The sequence below is a fragment of the Mesoplodon bidens genome (assembly GCF_964165515.1).
Source record: "Mesoplodon bidens genome assembly, chromosome: 11".
Lineage (NCBI taxonomy): Eukaryota > Metazoa > Chordata > Mammalia > Artiodactyla > Ziphiidae > Mesoplodon > Mesoplodon bidens.
The window spans coordinates 31,543,338-31,567,334 of NC_138167.1; the positions used below are offsets into that span (position 1 = coordinate 31,543,338).

At 37.4% G+C, this 23,997-nt stretch overlaps 1 protein-coding gene across 4 annotated transcripts; it reads right to left on the reverse strand.

Moving 5' to 3' along the window:
- MDM2 (MDM2 proto-oncogene) lies at positions 1–23,741 on the reverse strand. Of its 4 annotated transcripts, none has more exons than XM_081248550.1 (12): positions 23,371–23,741; positions 22,807–22,875; positions 22,600–22,684; positions 19,792–19,866; positions 17,556–17,689; positions 15,473–15,522; positions 13,478–13,545; positions 13,250–13,346; positions 9,272–9,432; positions 4,934–5,089; positions 3,821–3,898; positions 1–2,151 (listed from the first exon to the last, which is right to left on the reverse strand). In XM_081248550.1, exons 3-12 carry the CDS (start codon positions 22,678–22,680, stop codon positions 1,576–1,578), a joined length of 1,476 nt encoding a protein of 491 aa, XP_081104676.1. In that variant the 5' UTR covers positions 22,681–22,684; positions 22,807–22,875; positions 23,371–23,741; the 3' UTR covers positions 1–1,575. The 4 variants fall into 4 exon arrangements, with proteins under 4 accessions (XP_081104676.1, XP_081104677.1, XP_081104678.1 ...); XM_081248551.1 differs by having other exon boundaries at positions 34–2,151; positions 22,807–22,906; XM_081248552.1 differs by lacking the exon at positions 22,807–22,875 and having other exon boundaries at positions 34–2,151.
- Positions 23,742–23,997: the final 256 nt, after the last annotated feature.

A 23,997-nucleotide genomic window follows, 5' to 3' on the forward strand; every position in this document is an offset into this window, starting at 1 on the left:
AAAGAAAACATTTTTAATCTTACAGTACAGTACCTTGAAAAGTACAGTAGTACAGTACAACAGCTGGCATACAGGGGCTGGCATCGAGTGAACAGGCAAGAAGAGTTACTGACTGAAGGAGGGAGAAGAGGTATGACAGAGCTGAAGGATTGTCAGCAACAGGAGATGGAGGGCAAGCTGCAATTTCACTCACACCTGACGTTGATGGCACCGGTTCTGGTTCCTTGCTGGATTCAATTCTACCTACCCTCTTGAAAAAACGATCCCATGATGTCTGGGTAGTAGCTCTTTTTCTCCTCATAGATAACACAGTAGCACTGGATTGCATTCTGAACGGCTGCTGCAACCTTCGTGTACCACTCTACGTTCGGATCCTGTGCCTCAAAAACTAACAGTGCCTCCTCAAATAAAGAAAAAACCCTTGCCATTTTCTGTATCATGAATCTCTTTGGTTCTTCTGTTACTTCTTCCTCTTGTCACTCCACTCTCTCAATTATTTTCACTTTTGTTTCCATCAGCAGTACCAGCTACATCACTGCTGCTTTTATGCTTGCTTCCAGACATCCTGGGCTTGAAATAAAGATACTATACTACTGTACTCTACACAGTAAAGTACACAAAAGCACAACCATTTGTAGGGGATGCACGCGCGTGACAATGTACTCCACTCACGTGAACTTTTGTAACATGCCAGCTCACGTTCGCATCTTTGAAAGTTAGCAATTTGAAGGTTCGTATGTAGGGGACTTATGTTTTTTTTGTTTGTTTTTTTTTTTTTTTTTTGCAGTACGCAGCCCTCTCAGTGTTGTGGCCTCTCCCATTGCGGAGCACAGGCTCCGGACGCACAGGCTCAGCGGCCATGGCTCACGGGCCCAGCCGCTCCACGGCATGTGGGATCTTCCCGGACCGGGGCACGAACCTGCGTCCCCTGAATTGGCAGGCGGACTCTCAACCACTGCGCCACCAGGGAAGCCCTGTAGGGGACTTATTATATCTTAAGAGGCTCTGAAAGACTAGAGAAACTAAGGATTGAAAAGTTTAAGAGTATGTAAAATTTAAATATTAAATCTTTCACACGAACTTTTCCTCCTTACAGGAAAGGTACTGAATAAGTTACATTTAAATGTCCTACTTATATATTTTTTTAAAGGTCAGATACTCCTCATTTAAGACAAAAGTGGAAATTATTTTAAATAACGAGCAGTAGGAATTTCCCTGATGGTACAGTGGTTAAGACTCTGCACTACCACTGCAGGGGGTGCGGGTTTGATCCCTGGTTGGGGAACTAAGATCCACATGCGGAGCAGTGCAGCCCAAAAAAAAAGGGGGATGGGCAGAGGGGTAAAGGATGAACTCTATATCCAAACCCAAATTACATTAAAACCCAAACATAAAATATCAACAGAAGGGGCATTTTCCTAAAAGGAAGTAACTATTCACTAGTGGGAGAAATCTACATGTAGTAAGATACTTTCTTGCTTTGATACAGTTAAAAAAATAAAAATAAATTTCACATCTAAATCTTGGGGCTTATATAGTTAGAAATATATAATTCTACTTTTATAGGTAGTTCAACTAGGGGAAATAAGTTAGCACAATCATTTGAATTGGTTGTCTGCATACGGGGCAGGGCTTATTCCTTTTCTTTAGCTTCTTTGCACATGTAAAGCATGCCATAAGATGTCCTGTTTTGCCATGGACGATGCAACCATTTTTAGGTCGACCTTGGCAAATCACACAAGGTTCAATGGCATTAAGAGGAAAACTAGATTCCACACTTTCTTCTTTGTCTTGTGTTTCTTCCCTCTCAAACTCTTTGACATCTTCTTGGCTACTATAAATGATATTATTAGAAGTTGATGGCTGAGAATAGTCCTCACTTTCTTGGGATAGGGAGGCTTGTGTGATCTTATCATCATTTTCCTCAACACATGATTCTTTGGAATCATTCACTGTAGATTTCTTACAGTCAGGGACATCAAAGCCCTCTTCTACTTGTGCTGAGTTTTCTAGTTTGGCTTTCTCAAACATTTTCCCTTTATCTTTCCCTTTATCTTCAGGAAGCCAATTTTCACGAAGGGCCCAACATCTGTTGCAATGAGGTGGAAGGGGAGGATTCATTTCACTGCATGAAGTACACTTCCAATAGTCCTTCAAGGAAACAAGACAGTTAGCTTCCATAACCCTTCAATAACCAGTCACAGCAACGCTAGCAACTTGTTCAATATGTCTAAGGTAAAATGTATCATACAGCTCAATTTTCAGCATTTCATGTCTTATATAAAGCACTCAACAGTCTTTCCTCAAGCATGAGCTTGTAAATACATTTTTTCCCCAGCCGAACTATGCTAAAAATTCTAAAATGAAAAACATATTCACCATGACCTTAACCATGTACCTGTAAAGTTATCTGTTCAATGACAGAGTTGGTTCATTTAGTTAAAGCAACTGCTATGGGATCTTCTCTGTAATGAGGCCTGTACCCACTCCACTCCCTTAAAGGCTCAAACCTGATACTGTGCCCAGTCCACCAAATCAATCTAGACAAAACTATCAACCAGTCTGCCACTGACTAAGACTCTCCTAGAAGTGCTCTAAAACCAGGGCTCAACTGGGTGTTCCCTAACTTCACCCACAAAGGAAATGCTAAAACATTCTTTTCAGCAATCACGGCCAGATAAACTCTGCCATCCTTGTCACTATCCAAAATGTATGCCCCTTACTTGTCTATCCTGTTGTGTTGTCTCTGTAACTGCTCATTGCTTCATCCTTATTCCAACTTATTTCCCAAACCTTTCCACCTACTATGCAATCTGGATAACAAATTCCCCCACATTCCAAGCCTCTTTACTGAACATAGCCCTTATCTCCCTGCCTTACGAGAAGCATGGTTCTTGCCTGAGGACACTGTACATGTAAAACTTGCTATAAGAGGTTCTTCCTATCTTGCCATGAATAATGTAACCATTTTTAAGTTGCCTGACAAATGAAATAAGGTATTAGCAATAAGGGTGGAAACTATTCATTCTCTCACAATGGTTCTTTCAAGTTGTAAAAGCAGGTATCTACTAAATGATAAAACCAAAGACAAAGGTCTTGTAATACAGAAAGAAAGTGCTTCAAGAGTCCGATAAATTACAAGATCTATGTCTAAAACATTTTACTCAGCCTGACATCAAATGACTCAACTAGTTACTTGAATTATTTTCTAATATAGCAAAATATTTTCCTAAGATTTTACAATTTCTCCTCCTTTTTAGTATTTGGATAATTAATAATTGTTTCTATCTCAGAAAGAGAAAAATGAGATTTCCTATCCAAGTATAACAAAGGCAGTATTTAAGAACAAAAATTAAAGCAATAATATTTAGTTAAAAAAACACACATCCAATACCTGAGGAACCATATGAAGCATGAAATGTAAATGTTTAAGTCCAGATTTCGTTAATAGAAAATCCCACCACATATTCTAATACAAATCAATATGATATTCATAAGATTGGAAAATGTTGGTAACTGTTAGACCTGAGTGATAAGTACAATGGAGATACATTATACCATTCTCTATGCTGTACATACCCAAAATTTTCCATAATGAAGTTCTTCAAAAGTTCAAATTCCAACACACAAAAAAACTAAAAAGTATAGCAACAGATCCCAACCCAGTAAAAGAACAAAAATATTTTAAATCATTAAAACTTAAAAAAAAAAGTTAACTTTATAAAAACTACCTCATGTCAAGAAGTAGACTAGACATATTTTTCTAATCTTGACTTCAATGTTATTTTTTGATTCCTTGAAAAAGTAAATGTATACTTACAGCTAAGGAAATTTCAGGATCTTCTTCAAATGAATCTGTATCACTCTCCCCTGCCTGATACACAGTAACTCGATATACCTAAGAAAAAGAAAAAAAAAACAAAAAACATTAGCATCAATTCATCACCTTTTTTCTTCAACCAGTAAGGCTTCTTAGTGATAAGTCCTAAACAAACAACATGTACTCAGTCATCCCTCCGTATCTGTGGGCAGACTGGTTACAGGACCCCCAAGGATACCTAAATCTGCAGATGCCCAAGTCCCTTACGTAAGATGGCATAGTATTTGCATACAATCTATGCACATCCTCCCCTACACTTAAAATCATCTCTAGATTACTTATAATACCTAATATAAATGCTATGTGAAAAGTTGTAAATACAACGTAAATGCTATGTAAATAGTTGATGGCCCACAGCAAATTCAAGTTTTGCATTTTGGAACTTTCTGGAATTTTTAAATTTTTACTCGAATATTTCCAATCTGCACTTGGTTGAATCCGCCAATGTGGAACTCGCAAATACGGAGGTCCAATTATGTTATATATGAGAAATCTGAGACAAAGGTGCCATGGAATGAGTGAATATAAAGGGGGAGAAACGGAGGACGGTAAAATCCTCACCCACTATGGTAAAAAGTCAACATACAGGGATGTTTAAGATAAATAAAGTAAAATATTCAGTACAAGCATTTTTGCTTTATAAATATGGAAGTATGAAATTACAGTGAAATAGCTAGAAATGTTGAAGCTGGTCACTTCCAGGAAACAGATCTGGTGGTAGTATGTGACTTTTAACTGCATGCATGCTTTACTTTTTCATAAATTAAAAATGAAAAAGGAAAATTGAATTAAATATTTTTAAAAACGAGTAGACTATTATAAGAATGCTCATTAAGGCCTACTGACTTCTTGACATTACATTTTTAAAAATATAAATAAGACAACAAGGAATTACAAAGCCTCAAGTCCACAAACCAATATTCTAGTTTGAATAAATCAAGAGTCAAAGATTGTGATGTGAAATCTGAATACATTATTATTTCAATCTTATCAGTCAACGAATATGGAAAGTATTTAAGAACTTTAGAATATAATCAGAGAAAAAAAAACTACCTCATCATCTTCATCTGAGAGTTCTTGTCCTTCTTCACTAAGGCTATAATCTTCTGAATCAAGAGACTCAACTTCAAATTCTACACTGAATTGATCTGAAACTGAATCCTGATCCAACCAATCACCTGAATGTTCACTTACACCAGCATCAAGATCCTAAAATCGAGGGGGGAAAAAAAGTGACTTAATGTACATTACCTGTTGGCCTGTAACAGCTTAACTCTTCCCTGTGCACCTAATTCCCCCTCAGTTCCATCCTGCACACTGACACCAGGTTAAGCTTCTGGGTTATAATTAGATAAATATTTTCTCTGGTCAAAACCCCATTATATAAAAGAAAATGCCAAATTCCAAATGCCAAATTCCAAATTCCCTTGGCATTCAAGGTACATACAGGAAGTTTATATTAACATTTTCATATTATTTCCAACTAGACACCCCCCTACCCCCACTAAACAAGAACATTAACCAAATCTAAATTGTTTCCTAAACCAAACTTCAACTTCCACACCTTCCCTCTCTAGCTGGGATAACTTGACAGTTTTCAAATTCTGCTCATCCTTTTTTTGCCAAAGCCTTTGTCAATAAATACTATAACTAAAAGAGCACTCCCCACCTTTAATTATCTGTACTACTTATATTATTGAGTATTATATATTTGCACACACAAATTTTGCAAAACATAATTTTGCACGTTTCTTATCTGAATTATACATACTTTAAGAGTTAAGACCATGTCTCAATCATCTTTATATCTTCCAACTGGTAGAATGCTAGTAGCTACAACACATACAATAATTATGATTTATGTTTAACGAACTTTGAGAATAATTTCTTTGGAAGAGCTTTCAGATATAATTTTTTAAATCTATTTTTAAAATTCTGTACCTGCTCATGTGATTCATTTTAAAACTGATTAATAGTATAAGAACCTAAGAGAAACTTCAGTCCCTTAATACTTGCCATCAGTGGCTAAGGGTAGGAACATACACAAAGCAGAAGGCTAGAACTAGAAAAAGTACTTTGGTCTAGTAGTCAGGATACATACATTCTTATTCTAGATTTGCCACTAAGTAACTTTCAACCTAGACATATTTAGCTTGTAAAGGCCACAGCTATTTCATCTGACACATGAGTTTGGATTAAATGTTCTCTAATAATCCCATCATTTATAAAAACAAAAACAAGGTATTTATTTTACAACCACTGAGGTCAAAAGACTGTTTTAAACCGTGATGATAGGAAAGTAGTAGTAAAAGCAACATTCATTGAACTGCAGTTCTAATTCCTAAAAAAAGGCTCTATTAACAATCACATTAAAATCACAAGTCAAGGGCTTCCCTGGTGGCGCAGTGGTTGAGAGTCCACCTGCCGATGCAAGGGACACGGGTTCGTGCCCCGGTCCGGGAAGATCCCACATGCTGCGGAGCAGCTAGGCCCGTGAGCCATGGCCGCTGAGCCTGTGCGTCCGGAGCCTGTGCTCCGCAACGGGAGAGGCCACAACAGTGAGAGGCTCGCGTACCGCAAAAAATAAATAAATAAATAAATAAAATAACAAGTCAAACCAGAATACAATAACAGCTCTAATAACCTAAGAAACTGGACACTTCAATTAACTAGGCTTTAGTGTACTATGTTTAGAATAAGGGGGTAAAAATCACAATAAACATTAAGTCTCAGAAAGCATCTTCTATGGCAGGAGTCAGCAAACTGTGCCTCACCACCCACCTATTTTTATAAATAAAGTTTTACTGAACACACTCGTGCCCATTGTCTATTAGACTTGTTGTCTATGGCCGTTTTTGCCTAACAGCCATAGAGCTGAGTAGCTGAAACAGATACCATATGGCCTGCAAAGCCCCAAATAGTTACTATCCATCCCTTTACAGAAAAAGTTTGCCCACTCCTATTCTAAGGTTCTATGAAGAAAGCAAAATTAAAAGTAGTTTTCAGGGGCTTCCCTGGTGGCGCAGTGGTTGAGAGTCCGCCTGCCAATGTAGGGGACGCGGGTTCGTGCCCCGGTCTGGGAGGATCCCACGTGCCGTGGAGCGGCTGGGCCCGTGAGCCATGGCTGCTGGGCCTGCGCGTCCGGAGCCTGTGCTCCGCAACGGGAGAAGCCACAACAGTGAGAGGCCCGCGTAACGCAAAAAAAAAAAAAAAGTAGTTTTCAGGACTTCCCGGTGGTGCAGTGGTTAAGAATCCGCCTGCCAGTGCAGGGGACACGGGTTCGAGCCCTGGTCCAGGAAGATCCCACATGCTGCAGAGTAACTACACCCTTGCGCCACAACTACTGAGCCTGCACTCCAGAGCCCGTGAGCCACAACTACTGAAGCCCGCGCACCTAGAGCCTGTGCTCCACAACAAGAGAAGCCACAGTAATGAGAAGCCTGCGCATAGCCCCAGCTCGCTGCAACTAGAGAAAGGCCTTGCACAGCAGTGAAGACCCAACACAGCCAAAAATAAACAAATAAATAAATTTTTTTTAAAAAGTTTTCAAAAGTTTAGCTAATGTTCAAAAAAGAAAAACCTAAAAACTCTTAAATACTGTATATTTAAAAAGTATCAGACAGGCTTGATCTGGAAAGATCTTAAAATTCCTGTTTTTCTGAATTCCAATTGTGACAATTATTAGTTATGTGATCTTAAAAAAGTTATTTGAAACACCCAAGTCTTAGTTTTCCCATCTATAAATGGAGTTTGAGGCTGCTGAGGTGATAAAATATGTTAATTGCCTGGTATAGAGCCTAGAATATAGCCTTAGTTCCCCCAATGTATTAAACCCAAAGAAAGAAAAGATGGGAGGCAAATGCACTTTCCTTTAACTCCCTTCACAAATTGGTGAATGACAAGACCAAATAATGTGACGTAAGCTAAAATGAAGGAAAAAAGCCTTACCAAAAGCTTTCACAACTAGGGACTTTGCCTGAAAAACAACAGATCTTTAACAGAGAGGATTTTTAGAAGAGAGCGTAGAATAGGACTAACAAAAAGAAATACCCTCTATACTGCTTTGATAACAAGGCAGTGTCCCAGGTAGAAAGAACAAGGACTTTTAATACCATTTAGTCAGAATTCTGAAACAACTTTAACAAAGGCTGTAAGTTTAAATGGTGCATAGTCGTTGTATTAAAACCATTTGTAAGGAATAAAATTATCCAAACATGAAGTTGGTGACACATCAAGTTTTATTTAATTGGATTCAATTTTTAGATCACACATATTTGTTCTCAAGAACCTGTATTTTTTTCATAGCATTTATTCACTGTTTTAATTATTTGTTTGATTGCTGATGACCTATCTCCCAATGAGGGCACGGATCATAACTACCTTGACCACCACTGTATCTCCAGTGCCAAATGGAACCTGGCATAGAAAAGACACAATATCTACTGAATGAAGAACTTGCTCTTGGAGGAGCTCACCATGCCATCTAGTGGCCTACATGAGTAACAGCTCTATTAAATACTAACTCCAGAAGGCACCTCTACATCCATAAAATCACTGTTTGGAAGAAAAAAAATGTAAAGATGATAAAGAATAATACATAAAAAGAATATGGTTACTATCACCATTGGTTCAATCCTTTACATCTTCTAGAGAACTATAAAATAATCACTAATATCCAGAATAATCGCCATGAAATGTTGCCATATCACAAATAAAGATTCCAATTTTAATAACATTTTAAAGACAAATGTGTAACAACAAGAAAGAAAACATTCCATTTGTCAAGCATTCTCATTAGCAAAAACTTCTTTACAAAACTTCCTTCAGTGATATCTCTTAAGAATGTTAATGCTGGCTAATACTTTGGAATTTTGTATCAATGATCAAAAAGTACTGATACTTTCCCATCATGCATGCAATAATATACCAATATTTCACAGCCTTATTAAAAATACCTTCCCTGATGTCTAGACCTACGTATGGCACATGTGGAGATCAGGCTATGTTCACTTATTTGCTGAGAGCTGTAATAAGATATTTTTACTCTAAATGTGCAAAACAAAATTGCTTAGAATCTTAAGATATCTTTGGTGCAGTGGCCCACAAAGGTTCTCCAATATGTAGGGTGACATTAATAACTAACACTGGTACTAATTTTACCAATACACTCCAGTGCAACTCCGTTATCTTCCACCCTTCTCCCCAAACCCGGGGTTGGGAGTGGGGAAGATCTATACAGTTTCATTTGAAAGAAAATTTTACCAAGTGTATAGCAACAATCAAGCAGCAATCACATATCATACATGTGCATTCTATCTGGATGCTTATTAGGACTGCCAGGACTAGACTTTAAAAATAAGAGTCCTGTTTTATTTAAAATGAGAGGATTACCGGATTTGATGGAGTCCCTGTCGATTCACTGCTACTGCTTCTTTCACAACATATCTCCCTTATTACACACAAAGCAAGGCTTTCATCAAAGGAAAGGGAAATATTATCAGATTTGTGGCGCTTTCTTTGTCGTTCACCAGGTAATTCATCTGAATTTTCTTCTGAATATGTAAAGAAAAACAAGTTAATTAAATTGCTATACTGTAATGTATTTAGAAATTGAGCTGTCTTAAGTTACATACCTGTACTAAAACTGTTTCAATGAAATTAAACAGAGAAAAATAGTGAATTACTACTGTTTCAAGTCAACACTCTTATTGGATCTGTCCAACTTAGAGTTATAGCAGAACACTACATTTTTAAAAGCTTTTAAAGCTTGTTTCAGAACTTTATCAACTCGCAATTAATTTAATCCATCTAGACCTTTTATTAACCAGTCTACGATTTTTCTGTCAAAATCAAAATTTAGGATATAAGATTTCACTTTTTTTCCTGGAAAGAACCAAAACTATTTAACTTACTTAGAAGGTATTCCTAATGTTTCAATTTCCTTAGTATCCAGTATTTTCAACAGGAATTAAAACCAGTTAAAAATGGTCCATTTTATTTTATTTATTTATTTTTTGGCCGTGCGGCATGAGGGATCTTAGTTCTCCAACCAGGGATCAAACCTGCACCCCCTGCAGTGGAAGCACGGAGTCTTAACCAGTGGACAGCCAGGAAGTCCCTGGTCCATTTTATTTTAAATAAGAAATTATCTCTGACTTAAGGTGAGAATGTTACCAAACCTGTCAGGAACATAAATGAGAGTCCTACCTTACATCAGACATAAAAATAAATTCCAAGTGGATTAAAAAACCAAATACAAGGAACAAAACCATCCAACTACTTATATAAGAGAATATACCGGGGTGGGAAAGTATGATGTGACACTACAAAGCCCTCAAGAAAAAGACTATCAAGATTAAGTTAGTTACTTAAGGCTTACATGGCAAAATAAAATACTATTAAAAAGAAGTTAAAAGGCAAATGTCAGACTGAAAAAAAATCTGCAACACATAGTAAAAAATGATTAATACCCACTTTATACAAAGTCCCCTACCAACCAAGTAAAAGACAAACTTAATTTAAAAAAAAGTCAAAGATATGAAAGGGCAATGCATAAAACACAAATGACTAATAAACACATGAAAAAATGGCTTACCTCTTAGTGATGAAGGAAATGCAAATTGAAATGAGATACCATGTTTCACCCATGAGAATGACAGAAATTAAAATGAGAGCCAGTCTCAGAGATTTGGGAGAAAGGACTTTTTATACACTACTGGTAAAAATGCAAAACAGTGTAACATTTTATGGGCAGTTTCTCTATCCTAGACAAATATCTGCATAATCATTTAAGGATTTATGGGCAAGGGTGCTCACTGCAGCCTTGTATGTTAAGTATCAAATAGGGTTATGAGATTAAATCAAATATAATCCATATGCCTGAAACAGGTACAACTCACACCTTTGCTCACTCCATTTCCCTCTCTTGACCTTCCTAGTCAGAAGTTATCTCTTCTTGCTCTGAATTCCCAAAACAAGCTTATACCCTCTAATTTTGTATCTATCTCTACAAGATCACAGGTTCTTGATATAAGTTCTTAATGTTTGTATTCCCTATGAGAAAAGGTGATCTTGGTTGAAAGATGTGGGCTAGAAGGCCAAAACCATGCTGTTGATCTATATTTTTTAACTCTATTAATAACATTAGGGGCTTTTTTCTGATTATTAAAGTATTATATTACTATAGTAGAAATCTTTAAAAAATAGACAAAAATTTAAATGTAAATCATCTACAATATTACCATTGAGATAACTACTAATAACATTTTCCAGCTGTCATTTAAAAAATTTATTTCCGTCTAAAAAACATATTTATATCACGCTATATGTACAATTTGGGGCTGTTTTCTTTTTTTTTTTTTTGGCCTTACCACATGGCTTGCAAGATCTTAGTTCCCCACCCGGGGATCAAAACCAGGCCCCTGCAGTGAAAGCACTGAGTCCTAACCACTGGACTGCCAGGGATTTCCCAGGGGTTGTTTTCTCTTAAACATTATTTTTAATGGCTGCAGAATATGGTATCCATAATATAGGTTCATCATAATTGAACCATTCAGTCCACAAATCTGAGCACCTTCTTTCTGTCTGGCACAGTGCGAGGCAGTGGGTATAGAAAAATGAAGTCAGCCATCATCCCTACCACCAGAGGAAGTTTACATTCAAACATCAAGGCAACCAAAATATGGTCATTTACAAGTTATAATGAGTGCTATGAAGGAAACAAGCAAGGTGCTAAGGGAAAGAATAACAAGAGGGGATCCACTTTTCTGGGTGGTTAGGGACAGCCTCTCTGAGAAAGTAATAATTAAGCAAAAATAGAAAAATGAGGAGTTGGTCTTACAAGAATGAGGTAGAAGAACTTCTGGCAGAAAAAAACTGTGCAAACAGCCTTAAAGCAGGAAAGAATTCTGACTTGTTTGATTGGTTAATCAGTGCAGTTAAAACACAGTGAAGGTGGGGAAAAAGGCCAAAAACCAGATTAAAGGTAGAACAGGGCCTTGTAAGCCAACATAAAAGTGTGGGTTTATTTGCAGGTCAACAGTAAATAAACAAAGTGGGGAAGTGACACAATCCAATTTACCTTTTATGATCCCTTTTGGTACTGTGATGAAGGACAGAAAGAGCAAGTAACTAGAAACAGAAAATCAGAAGCTGCTGCAGTGGTCTCGGTAAGAGATGACAATGGCCTGGACTAGGGTGATGACATTCTCTAGCATCATATATGTTTTCAACTATGAATAATGCTATAATTAATATCTCTACATATAATCTTTGCATTTCTGATTATATCCTTAGGATAGATTCCTAGAAGTGGATTAGTGTGATAATGGTAAGAAAGCCAAGCCTTTTTATAATTCATAAAGGTTAACCAATTTATACGAATTGATATACCAACAGTGCATCAGTGCCAACACAGTTAGCGAGGATAAGTTAAAAAAAAAATCATCTTTCCTAATTTGAAAGACCAGAAAAGACACCTTTTTTGCATTTTTTGTTATCTATAAAGCTAAATCACTAAAATCCACTCCTCCTATTTATCAGTCATTTCTATTTACTATGAAAAAAATTTTTTGGCAAGTTGGATTTTTAATATTTTTCTTATTGACTTTTGGAAACTTATAATAAGGATAGTAACACTGTCAAATTTAAAGTGAATCTATTTCAGTATGTTGTAATTTTTTTTCATTTTTCTTTTCAACTCATTTAGTATTCATTTTGGCATAAGGCACAGATATAACTTGATTTTTTTCCCCCAAATAACCATTTGTTCTACTCCCATGTATTTATTACTCTGCACTTGCTGCCCTTTGCCCTCATGTACAAAACTCTACTCTGGGTTTATCTATTCTACTTCACTGATTTGCCAAACTCTTTTTTTTCACCTGAATCATACAGTTTTAGTTATCATGACTTTCATCAGGCAACAGCCTCCTCCTGTTTTCTCTGTTAAAAATGCTCTCAGCTATTTTCTTTACCTCATCCTCATTTCTAAGATGCTATTTCTCTGTTTTTAAACTCACTGGTGTGTTATATTTATTAGAAACAACAAATACTTTAACTGCTAAGGTGACTAAGAATGATGACTAAAATAGAGTTTATATCCTTGTCCTCTGTTACCGTGCATAGCAAAGAGCTGGCTAACTATAAAATCCAGCAGGACACAGTAAAATTGTGCCTGCTGTAGTCAACCAGAAAAATGTTGCTAAGAAAGCAATTTGTAAACCAAATAAATCATATAAAAATAAGAAACTCAAATTCATTCATCTAAACCAAAAAAGCACAATTTCATTAAGCCGAAATGCACTAATTTCAGTAAAGAATGAACACTGAAAAGCTGTTTGAAAGTGCCAATTAACTATTCATATATACCTGTCTCACTAACTGCTCTCCTTCTAGATGAGGTAGATGGTCTAGAAACCAAATCTGAAGATGAAGGTTTCTCTTCCTGTAGCTCTTGCACAAGGTCCTAAGCATTCAAGGGAGAAAAAAACAAAACAAAAAAAACTCACAAACTTATAACACCAAGAAGCTAAAAATTCATTGTTTTAAACACCCCAATTTTCAAGAAACATCATAGTAGAATGAGTTTAAGATTACCTTCTGAACACTCCCACCTTCAAGGTGACACCTGTTTTCACTCACAGATGTGCCTGAATCTGATGGTTCTGACAGAAAATAAAAACAAAGAATCACAAACTAGGAAAGCAAGGGTTACTCAATAGATGTTATCCAGAACAAACTCCTCATACAATTTAACCTTTTAACCAACACTGAACATGTAGTCTCCAAGTGCCATCCTGTGCTGAATACTAGAGATGTAAATAGATAATTCAATTTTAATATAGAAGATACATAAGAATAATTATAAAGTACAATAAAATAAGCACACTAAAAGAAGTATTATAAGATAAATTAATGGAGAAGACGAAGCAATGGTTATTTGGTAGAGATGCGGCAATGTCTGAGTAACAAGGAATCAGGAGAGGTTTCATAGTAGAATATGTGGAAGTACGACTGGGAAAGGCTATTCCAGACTGAGGAAACACTGTGAAAAAAGCATTCAGAACTGAACTACCAGTGTTTGTTGCAGGAACTACAGGTACTTCATTACTATGGGAATGTAAGCAGGATCATAAAGGATCCTGCCTGTCTTGCTAAACAGCACAAAGATATCAACAAGCAATACTCCTGCCACCAATCCCAAATCACTGCATCCTCCCCAGCTAATACTTCACATTCCTCCCTAAGGCACTGCTGCAGCCCTGAGAACAGTTCTTAATTATAGATCAAGAATGGACTTCGGGCTTCCCTGGTGGCGCAGTGGTTAAGAACCCACCTGCCAATGCAGAGGACATGGGTTCAAGGCCTGGTCCGGGAAGATCCCACATGCTGCGGAGCAACTGAGCCTGTGCACCGTAACTGCTGAGCCTGTGCTCTGGAGTCCGCGAGCCACAACTACCGAAGCCTGAGCACCTAGAGCCCGTGCTCCACCACAAGAGAAGCCACCGCAATGAGAAGGCCATGCACCGCAATGAAGAGTGGCCTCTGCTCGCCGCAACTAGAGAAAGCACGCACGCAGCAAGAAAGACCCAATGCAACCAAAAATAAATAATAAATTAAAAAAAAAAAGAATGGACTTTAAGAAGCCTGTGGTGCAACTACTGAAGCCCGCGCACCTAGAGCCCATGATCCGCAACAAGAGAAGAAACCGCAATAAGAAGCCTGCACACCGCAACTAGAGAAAGCCCGCGTGCGGCAACAAAGACCCAATGCAACCAAAAATAAATTTAAAAAGTAAAAAAAATAAAAAATAAATTGAAAAAAAAAAGCCTGTGGTGTATTGGAGCCAGCTCCTACCAGCACTCCCAAGCAAACTGTGTACATCTCTTCCCAGCTCCATGTTTGTGGCTGTAAATGGTCATGGTGAGAGTATTTATATTATGGAAACCAGTAACCACAAATCAAGGCTCTTCCCCTGGTGAGTGGATTGTTAAACATTTACGGCATATCACTGTGTATGTTTAGGTGTATCGTTATGGAATAAGAACCTAGCACTCTCATTAGGTTATCAACAGGATATGTAACCCAAAAATAACCAGTTAAGAACTACAAGTCTAAAGGAAGGGAAGTAAAATGGCACACACCTGAACAAATCGGTAAACAAAGTTTTGTCTATTATAAAAAACACACAAGACAAGGACCCTTCCATTCAAATGGCCCTACCTAGGTATCTGTATTACTTCCGTAAGCCTTTGAATACGTTTCAAGGTTTGCTCCTATCTCTACTATGCAGAAGATTTTGAAATTATCTACCTTTCAAAACAAACTCTAACCTGATATCCCATGGCTTAAATTTATGTAATAGGATATTTAAATATCCACTGCAAATAAATGTGCATAAGAAACTTAGTATTATGTTGTTTTAGCTCATATGTATTTCTTCCTGTTAAATTTATCATACCCTTACTATAATTAAATATACAATGAGAGCAACTTTTAAAGAAAATCACAATTATAAGATGTCTGCACATCCAAAGAATGTCTTTAATATATTTTTACAGTACATGCTTATGGAATTCAAAATGAACTTACCCTGCTGATTGACTACCACCAAGTTTCTATAAATCATTGTATATATTTTCCTTGTAGAGAGAAAAAAAAAGATGTGCATTTTAAAATAAGAATATATTAAACTAGACTTAACAAGAGTTTTAAATGCATATTAGTATAAACTATCGTGCTACAACACAAAGTTTAAATCACTACATTCAAGTACTGATAAGCTTCTAGACACTAAAAACCACCATAATAATTATTTGCACAATGATTACACACAGCCACTTTTAACAATCACTAAAGTCTCCCTAGTGCAAAGATTTCACATCTCCATTTCCTGAAACATGCCTCGTTGAGACTTTAGCAAAAGTCCCCAGAGAACTGGTGTGAACACACGAGGCAGGTTAACATACGTATTTTCAAACAGAAAAGAAATTATCTAGCTCCGGGCATAGATGAAGACTGCCTAAAAAAGTAGCAGGTTATGCAAAAACCATTATATAGGAACTTCATTATAGTTTTGACTTTTATCAACCTTAGACCAATCATCTTTCTTGATCTGAAAATTTATTAAAAGATAGAGCAGTATACAGTCATTTAATACAGCCTGAGTACCAGTCACTGTTTTAGAAATCGGGGAAAACAAAGAATGAAATAAAAACAAACCTCTGCCCTCCTGGAGCATAAGGAAACAATTCATTTATGCCAATACTCAATGAAGTCATGGTACATTTTTCTTTTTTATCAACTAATGACTTTAGAGAACATTTATTCGTCACTCACAAGATATCATTTCTAACTCTCAAGGTTAAGGGGAAAGTGCCAATCCCAACTAATTTTTTTCATCCTTGGGACTGATGATACAGCTCCTTAAACTCACAAAAAAAATCAATATTCCTACTCATATCTTTTCCCCAAGTCAGTAGTTTCCCCAGTGTTTAACCTCTCAACACATTAGAATTCAAGTCAAAGATAATTTTAAATTTGTGCTTTCCGTATCAGAAATTACAGCTCCAAACATTATCAAGATTCAATACTCAGATGGGGCAAAATTATCAATATAGTTATTTCTTAAACTTATAAAATTACAGCTTATATCCCAAGGCCAAGTATAAAATAACATAAATATTAAACAGATATCATCTGTCAATGGAAAGAAGCTTGTATGTTAATTTAAAAGCAGGATGAAATTAAATATAGTATGTTCACAACAGGGTTAAAACACATCTGTGCGTAATACGTTGTAAAAATGACAACTAAAAATACCTTTCGATGACAAATTAGTCTTTTTCCCCCCTATCATTAGCTTTCTGTCTTTTCTTAATATTCAATAATGAATATATACATATAATAGTGAAGTTATTTTAAAATTATAAATATCCCACTTAATTATCTTTTTAGCTATAATATTATTGAGCATTAAACACTAGCAGAATCTAGCTAAATGTTTCAGGTGAAAAGTGTTCTTCTCACTAATTAAGATACACTGCAAAGAGACTAACAAAATGAAACAAGGAATTCCAAATGTAAAGTAAGAATGACTGAAAAAAAAAAAGTCTTCAGTTCCCGGTAGAGTAATTCTAGAAATGCTATCTGGGTTAAATTCAGTTGATTTAGTGCCATAATGGTATATGACAAAGAAAATCTCCAAAGTAACTAGGGCTCAAATTTAAGCGATTACCACAGGGTATTATAAAGACTGTCTTTGGAAGGGACTGCAATAATAATATTTTTTTAATATGCAGTTACTGTAGCTAATATTTAAATGCTTTCCATGCTGTAGCTAATATTTAAATGCTTACACACTGCCTCTTTATAACCTCCACATAAGGTATTTACATTGTTCTCCTACTTCATATTCAGGGAAAACTTAAAGCTTAAGGAGGGTAAGTCAATTTACCTAGTCTAACAGCTAGTAAATGACCAAGCTGGGTCTCAAACCCAGGCTTGTAAGATTCCAGAACTCAGGTTCTCAAGTAACATGCTATTTTACTAAGAAATTAAATTTCAGCATCTTTTATATATATTATAACAATTTTCTCTGACAAAAGGGAGTGAGGATGGAGGTGAACTGAAATGTTTGCCCAACTGGCATTTTACAGCAGACTAAAGAACTTACCTGTGCTCTTTCACAGAGAAGCTTGGCACTCCAAACAAATCCCCTAGAAGATCATTTGAACAATACACAATATGCTGTTGTTTCTCATCATATAATCGTTTAGTCATAATATACTGGCCAAGATAAAATATAACCTGAAATAGAAATATGATTTCTGAGCATTAAAGAAAATTAAATGTTAGTTTCAAATACATTCAATAACATCTCATTTATCTGGAGGGTTAAACAACCAGCAACCACATCAATAACCATCTAAATAACAACTATTTTATACTCCTAAAAAAAAAAAAACAAAAAAAGCTGATTTTATATCTTTTTCTTTTAATTTGACTAAAGTAGAGACACTGCTTCTGATTTACTTAAACTTTAAAATGTGTCTTCTCTTTTTTTTTTTTTTGGCAGACTTTAACTTTGCCCAAATATCTAGGTACTACTTATTAGGAAGAAAGGAAAAGGCAGCAAAATGCAAAACCACTGATCACAATGAAAAGTTGCAGAATCAAAAACATCAACTAAAATATAGCAGTGACCTGGAGTCATTTAGTAAATAGTCCTGCACACCATATACCTCAACAACCTCTGAGGTCATCACAGTTGAGAAGACAATGACCAATTATATCTACACAACAGTTCGGGAGAATTCAGTGAATGAAATAAACCCTTAAAGATATCAGTATAATCTACACAATAAATAATCAAAATAATGACCCTGAATCATGCACATAGTTAAATTATATTTTGTGTGCTCCATTAAAACAAAGTAGGCAGTACATTTTAAAGACATCCACATATAAACCTATTAACAACCACCTAAACACATATGGTGTTTTACAGTTTACAATGTACTTTTACAAGTACTGTCTCATTCTTCTGATATTTCATAGAATTGTTATCACCATATGAGAAATAAGAAACTGACCCGGTCTTCTGACTTCTAGCCCAGTGTGCTTTCTACTACCCCATATGAGCTTTCATTACTCTCCCACATACCACAGAACAAAGATTCTACAACTGAACACTGTGTCAGACAATATATACATCACTGTTACACGGTTTAATATAAACATTCTAAGTCTTTATGATGACCTTGACCAATTTTCTCCTTATTTCTACCCACTACTAGTCATACTTTTTTGTTTCCTTAACTGGTTATATAATGATAATATAAGGTTAAACCCAAGTTAACATCCCAAAAACATCATTTACCTTGACACTTCCCTGCAAGCTCCGTCTATAGACTTAAATGGCTAAGCAGGCTTCAGACTTAAAGGAATATTCCTATGTGACTATGGATGGAAGAGATGGTAGACAGTGGAAAGAAGGAGAACCTAGACTCTTTCTACCAAACGTCCCATAAGGAAACTTCTGAATGTGGCTAAAAAGGAAAAGGGTCTGGAATCTTTTCCTGCCCACTATCCTGATGGAAGTAAGGTCCTTCGGTGTTTTAAGTAATCTGAGCCCTATAAACTAAGTGTGAGAGATGGGGAAGAGGCACATTTCATTCACATCGAAATTTTCCCCAAGATGGCCCATCTCTCAATGAAGAGCATGCTTCTGTGCACAAATTTACAGCTAGAGAACAATACATCGAAATGTATCCATCAAATAGAACATATGTTCTCTATCCCAGAAAGATCAGTATACTGTACTCATGTATCTCTAGTGCAGAAGTTCTTAACCTGGGATCCATGGATGCCCAATAAGTCCTTGGATAGAATTCAGGGGGTCCACTAATTTGGATGGGAAAAAAATGTTTGTCTGTATTTTCACTAACTTTTAACTGAAATTTAGCTTGCCCTTCAATTATGAACATAGGCAACAAATCACAAAGTATTAACAATAACTGTGATTTTGTCACCAAAAAAATCACAAGCATTTTTCATATCATACATACTATGCTTGATGTAAACGTCTCAAAATATCAGTTATGCTCCTCACTACTTCCAAATTACATTTATTAGATCTGCTGCTAAATCTTAAGACTTCAGCAGTACGTCAAGTGGGTTCACAGCACGAAATGGCTAAGAACCTCTAAAGAGCTTCGCTTTGTCTGAGTTCCTGGCTGACACATGAAATTCGAGTATAAACTGAATTTTCAGCTTCAAATTATAGTCCAAATGACCACAATACTTAACATTCCTGCTTACTGAAAATCCCTCTATATGGCCAATTTCTCCCCATGGCTATATGTAACTAGTAAGACATTAAGTTATCTCTTTAACTTAGTTCAGCTTACCTCTTTCATAGTATAGGTGTCCTTCTGTGCACCAACAGACTTCAACAACTTCAAAAGCAATGGCTTTGGTCTAACCTATAAAGAACAAAGAGTTGCTATTATACTTCCAAATTATTCCAGAACTATAAGCCTGCAGGAAACTCATCCATAAAGAATTTCAACAAAGGTAGCAAACACAATGTTATCTCACAACATTAGAGACCTCAAAAACTAAGTCATAATGTTTTCACTAAATGTAATAGGCTGTGTAAACTGAATACCACAGACTGTGTTTGGGAAGAAAATGCTGGGATCTAATTATTATGCAAATAATCACAGAATCCTCAAGTATCATCAGTTGCCATCAAAAACAGTACCCATGCCAGGGCAGTGAAAATTATTCTTTTTCCTTCAACTATTTCTATCATCTGCTTATTACCTTACAAACTCAACGGTAAATGGAATACCCCAATGAGCTTACTATAAGCTAAATTACAAAATACGAGAGAAAAGAGTAAATCTTTACGGTGGGTCCTTTTACCAATCTTTTCTTTCTACAGATTAGGTTCCTGAAGGCTGGGGAACTTTAACCCAAGCTGACAAGGATAATTAAGAACAGATCTGGAGACTGCGACTCAATCCTTCAACTGCAAGCCAGCATTTTCTTCCTACTATAGTATCATGCTGCCTTTTAGTTGGTCTACATTCCAAATATCTACTTGATAAACATTTATTGAGCTTCTGCCATGCACCAGACAGCACTGGATATTGCACACACACACAAATGACAAATAAGACATATGACCTGTATTGAAGGAGCCAGCCCACTAGATCAGGGTTCAATTTTTTTCTTTAAAGAGCCAGAGAGTAAACAGTTTATAGCTTTTCTCGCCAGATAGTATGACTGAGAAGCATAAATTATATGTAAACCAATGGATGTGGCTCCATTTCAGTAAAACTTTATTCACAAAAGTAGGCAGCAGGCCAAATTTGGCCCATAGGCTGTAGTTTGCCTGCCTCTGACCTAGAGGCTTTCCAAGTTGTACTGAGAAAGTAAATGGCAAGGGGGCAGGGATGTAATGTGTTTATGCTCTTTCTCCCCGTCTGTTGCTGTATCAAAATCTTCAAAACTCAAGTATCTTTACAACGACACAGCCACCCTATACAGACTGCTGCCTCTGCACGCCCTGCAATATACTCCCGTTCTGTCTAACTTTGAAATCTGACAGCAACCCAGTTTGGGATCTAACCCTCAAAACTAGATTTAAGGAAACTGCCTATTTCCAGCTAATCAACAGAATATTATTTAATAACTGAAAGTTTTAAAATACACAATAAATGTAGTATTGAATCATTAATTGTTCTGATTATATGTTTTTTCCTATGTGCTTACATATGCGCTTTACTTTCAGGCTATTTAAAGAATGAATTATCCCAAAAAACATAAAAAGTTACTTTTTTTCCTCCTAAAATTTTATATATACTATATTAACTTCAAACTACATAAAACAACTCAAAGTAAAAGTCTCCAATGGAAAGCCATCAGCTTTTTATTAAGACTTAAAAGACATGCATTAATAAGAAAACTACTATAAAAGACAATACCATTATTAATCTTACATTTAAGAACAGAAAGATAAATTCTAAATGAGAAAAATCTAGATGTAAAAATAAAAACTGCTAGAAGAAAATATAGCAGTATATCTGTATAATCTTGGGATGGGAGAGCTCTTCCAAAACATGATATGAAATTCAAAAGCCAGCAAAAGTCAAATCTTACTTTATAAAAATGTTCTCAATGAGAAAAAGAACAAATAAGCAAAGTTAATTTTTAACATTTGTAAATGATAAAAATTAAATACACTTGAAACAGAGAACTATTACAAATTATTAAGAAAAATACAATAAGCCTAAAAGAAAAGTAAAAGAAAAGTGTATAGATAAAACCAAGCAAACCCCAAAAGAAACAAATGATTTAACCAATGACGTGATGCCCAACCTCACCAAACATTAGGGAAATACACATTTAAACAATAATATAATACCTTTTACCAAAAAAGGGCAAAATAACAGTGATAATATTCAGTTTTGACAGAGAGGAAAACTATTACACGTAACACTTGTGTTAGGATACATATGCAAAGCAGCACCATCTGTAATACTCAAAAACTAAAGGCAATTTTAGAAAACCTATCAGTAAAGGCATAAATTTCTTAAATGGTTCACTAATGCTGTGGATTACCATGCAACTGTTAAGAAAGAATTCTGTAGGTTTTATTGATTGACATAGATGCTATTTGCTTAACATCTCTAGTATAATCCTATTTTAGTAAAACAAACTGAACCGCAACAGCTTAAAACTCACATGTGCACATATATATGTGGGTATGCACATAGATAAAGATCTAAAAAGGAGATATGGTCAAAACAGAAGACTGGAATTTTCAGCTTTTACTTTATACTTTTCTGTAATGCCTAACATCTTTACAACAAGCATGAATTATTTCTGACGTCTACCGAAGTTAAATACTGACAGGTCAAAACAGAATAAAAACAAAAAACAGCCACATAATAAACATGACTTCAGCATCCATACTTAAGAAGATAATGAAACTGACTTTTAATTCAGTGTGGTAAAAAGCTAAGAAAATAAATATGGATTCTTACAGGTAACTTTTGCTCCACAGTTATGCCTGAGTGGCAGGAATTTAAGCTATGTACTACAACTTCACTTAAAGAGCCATGCTGTAATTGGGGTCTGTGAAACCTAGTTGATCACCTCATAAAATAAATTTTTGTTAAAGTTACACTGGAGACAAAAATACCAACCAGGGTCTCTTGTTCCGAAGCTGGAATCTGTGAGGTGCTTACAGCACCATCAGTAGACACAGACATGTTGGTATTGCACATTTGCCTACGAGTACGAAAAGAGAACACACGATAAAAACTTGAAATACTGAAATACCTGTTAAAAAATAAAGACAAATCATATAGAAATGAGTTAAATAATGCTTTTATTAGCAAGTGGGTCCTTACCTAGATCAGCAGAAAATGCTACAGGTCGGTGACCACAGGTTCTCCCTCTCAAACAGCCAGTGAATACAGCTGGGAAAAGGCATGGTTTAAATAGCCCCAGCTGGAGACAAGTCAGGGCTTAGCTCCTTCTACTGCCAACGCGGAACGTGTCCGAACTTGACCAGCCCCACAGGAAAAGCTGAGTCAACCTGCCCCCAGAACCAGCCCAATCTCGCCCAGACGTAGCGCCCGGTAGATACAAGCTACCGAACAGGCACCTGTCATTATTTTGACACCCCCCGCCCCGCTCCCGGCAGCGACCCCCGCGCACTTGACCTTTACCCCCGTGCCCGCGGAACCCCCTCCCAAACCCCCGCCCGCTGGAAGCGCGGCCCAGAAAACCCGCCCTCCTCCCGAGTGGCGACAACCTCGCCTCCTTCCAACAAAACCTCCACAGACCCACATGCCCGGCGCCCCCCACCACGAAATGCACAAAGGCGGGGCACAGGCTGGGGGGGAGAGCGACCGGGGAGACCCAAGTCACAAAGCAAACCCAGAACTGCCCACGCGCTTCCAGGCCGATACCTGCTGCTCACTAATTGGGGGTTGCCGCGCCTGGAGTCGGCGGGGTGGGTGAGGGAGCCGTCCCTCGAGGCTCCCTAGTTCCCGTCACGGGGCGCGCGGAAGCCCGACGCCTTGGGCCTCGGCCACCATTCCACTCGCCGGGCCCAGGCTGCCGGGGCGCTCGAAAGTACTAGGTCTGGAGGAGAAGGAGGCTCCTAGCGGCGAAAGCTGCAGGACCTCGGTCAGAGGGGTAAGAGCTACCCCTCAGGCTAGGCTTCTTGCTCCATTTTCCTTCCAGTCACACCGGGCCGCACAGGCCCCCAAAGGTGCCGAGCTGGCCGAGGTGCGGCGGCTGCGCGCCCCCTACCGTCCGAGCGCAGCGCGCCGGAAGCCGCGGCCGATCCGGGCTTTTGCGCGCGCAAGCCCCGCCGCCCCCGCCCCCGCCCATTGGGGGCTGGGCTGGGCCAGACAGCCTGGGCGAAGGGGGCGGTCCCGGAACTGAGCAAGCGGCCTCGGCCGATGGGGAGGGGCGCCGGGCGCGCGCGACCCGCCGGAGTCGGTCGCGCTTTTTCCCGGGCGGAGCTGAGCTCTGGTACTTCCCGCCGCTGCCTGGTTTGGTGCGCCAAGCTTGGGACTTCTTTGTCCCTT

Excerpts from the sequence above, each read along its gene's own strand:
- MDM2 (XM_081248550.1), bottom strand. The coding sequence starts at position 22,680 with ATGTGCAATACCAACATGTCTGTGTCTACTGATGGTGCTGTAAGCACC. Across the intron at positions 19,867-22,599 it reads CTTCGGAACAAGAGACCCTG|GTTAGACCAAAGCCATTGCT; the intron begins GTTGGTATTTTT and ends TGTTCTTTATAG. Across the intron at positions 15,523-17,555 it reads TTCTCTGTGAAAGAGCACAG|GAAAATATATACAATGATTT; the intron begins GTAAGTTCTTTA and ends TCTCTCTACAAG.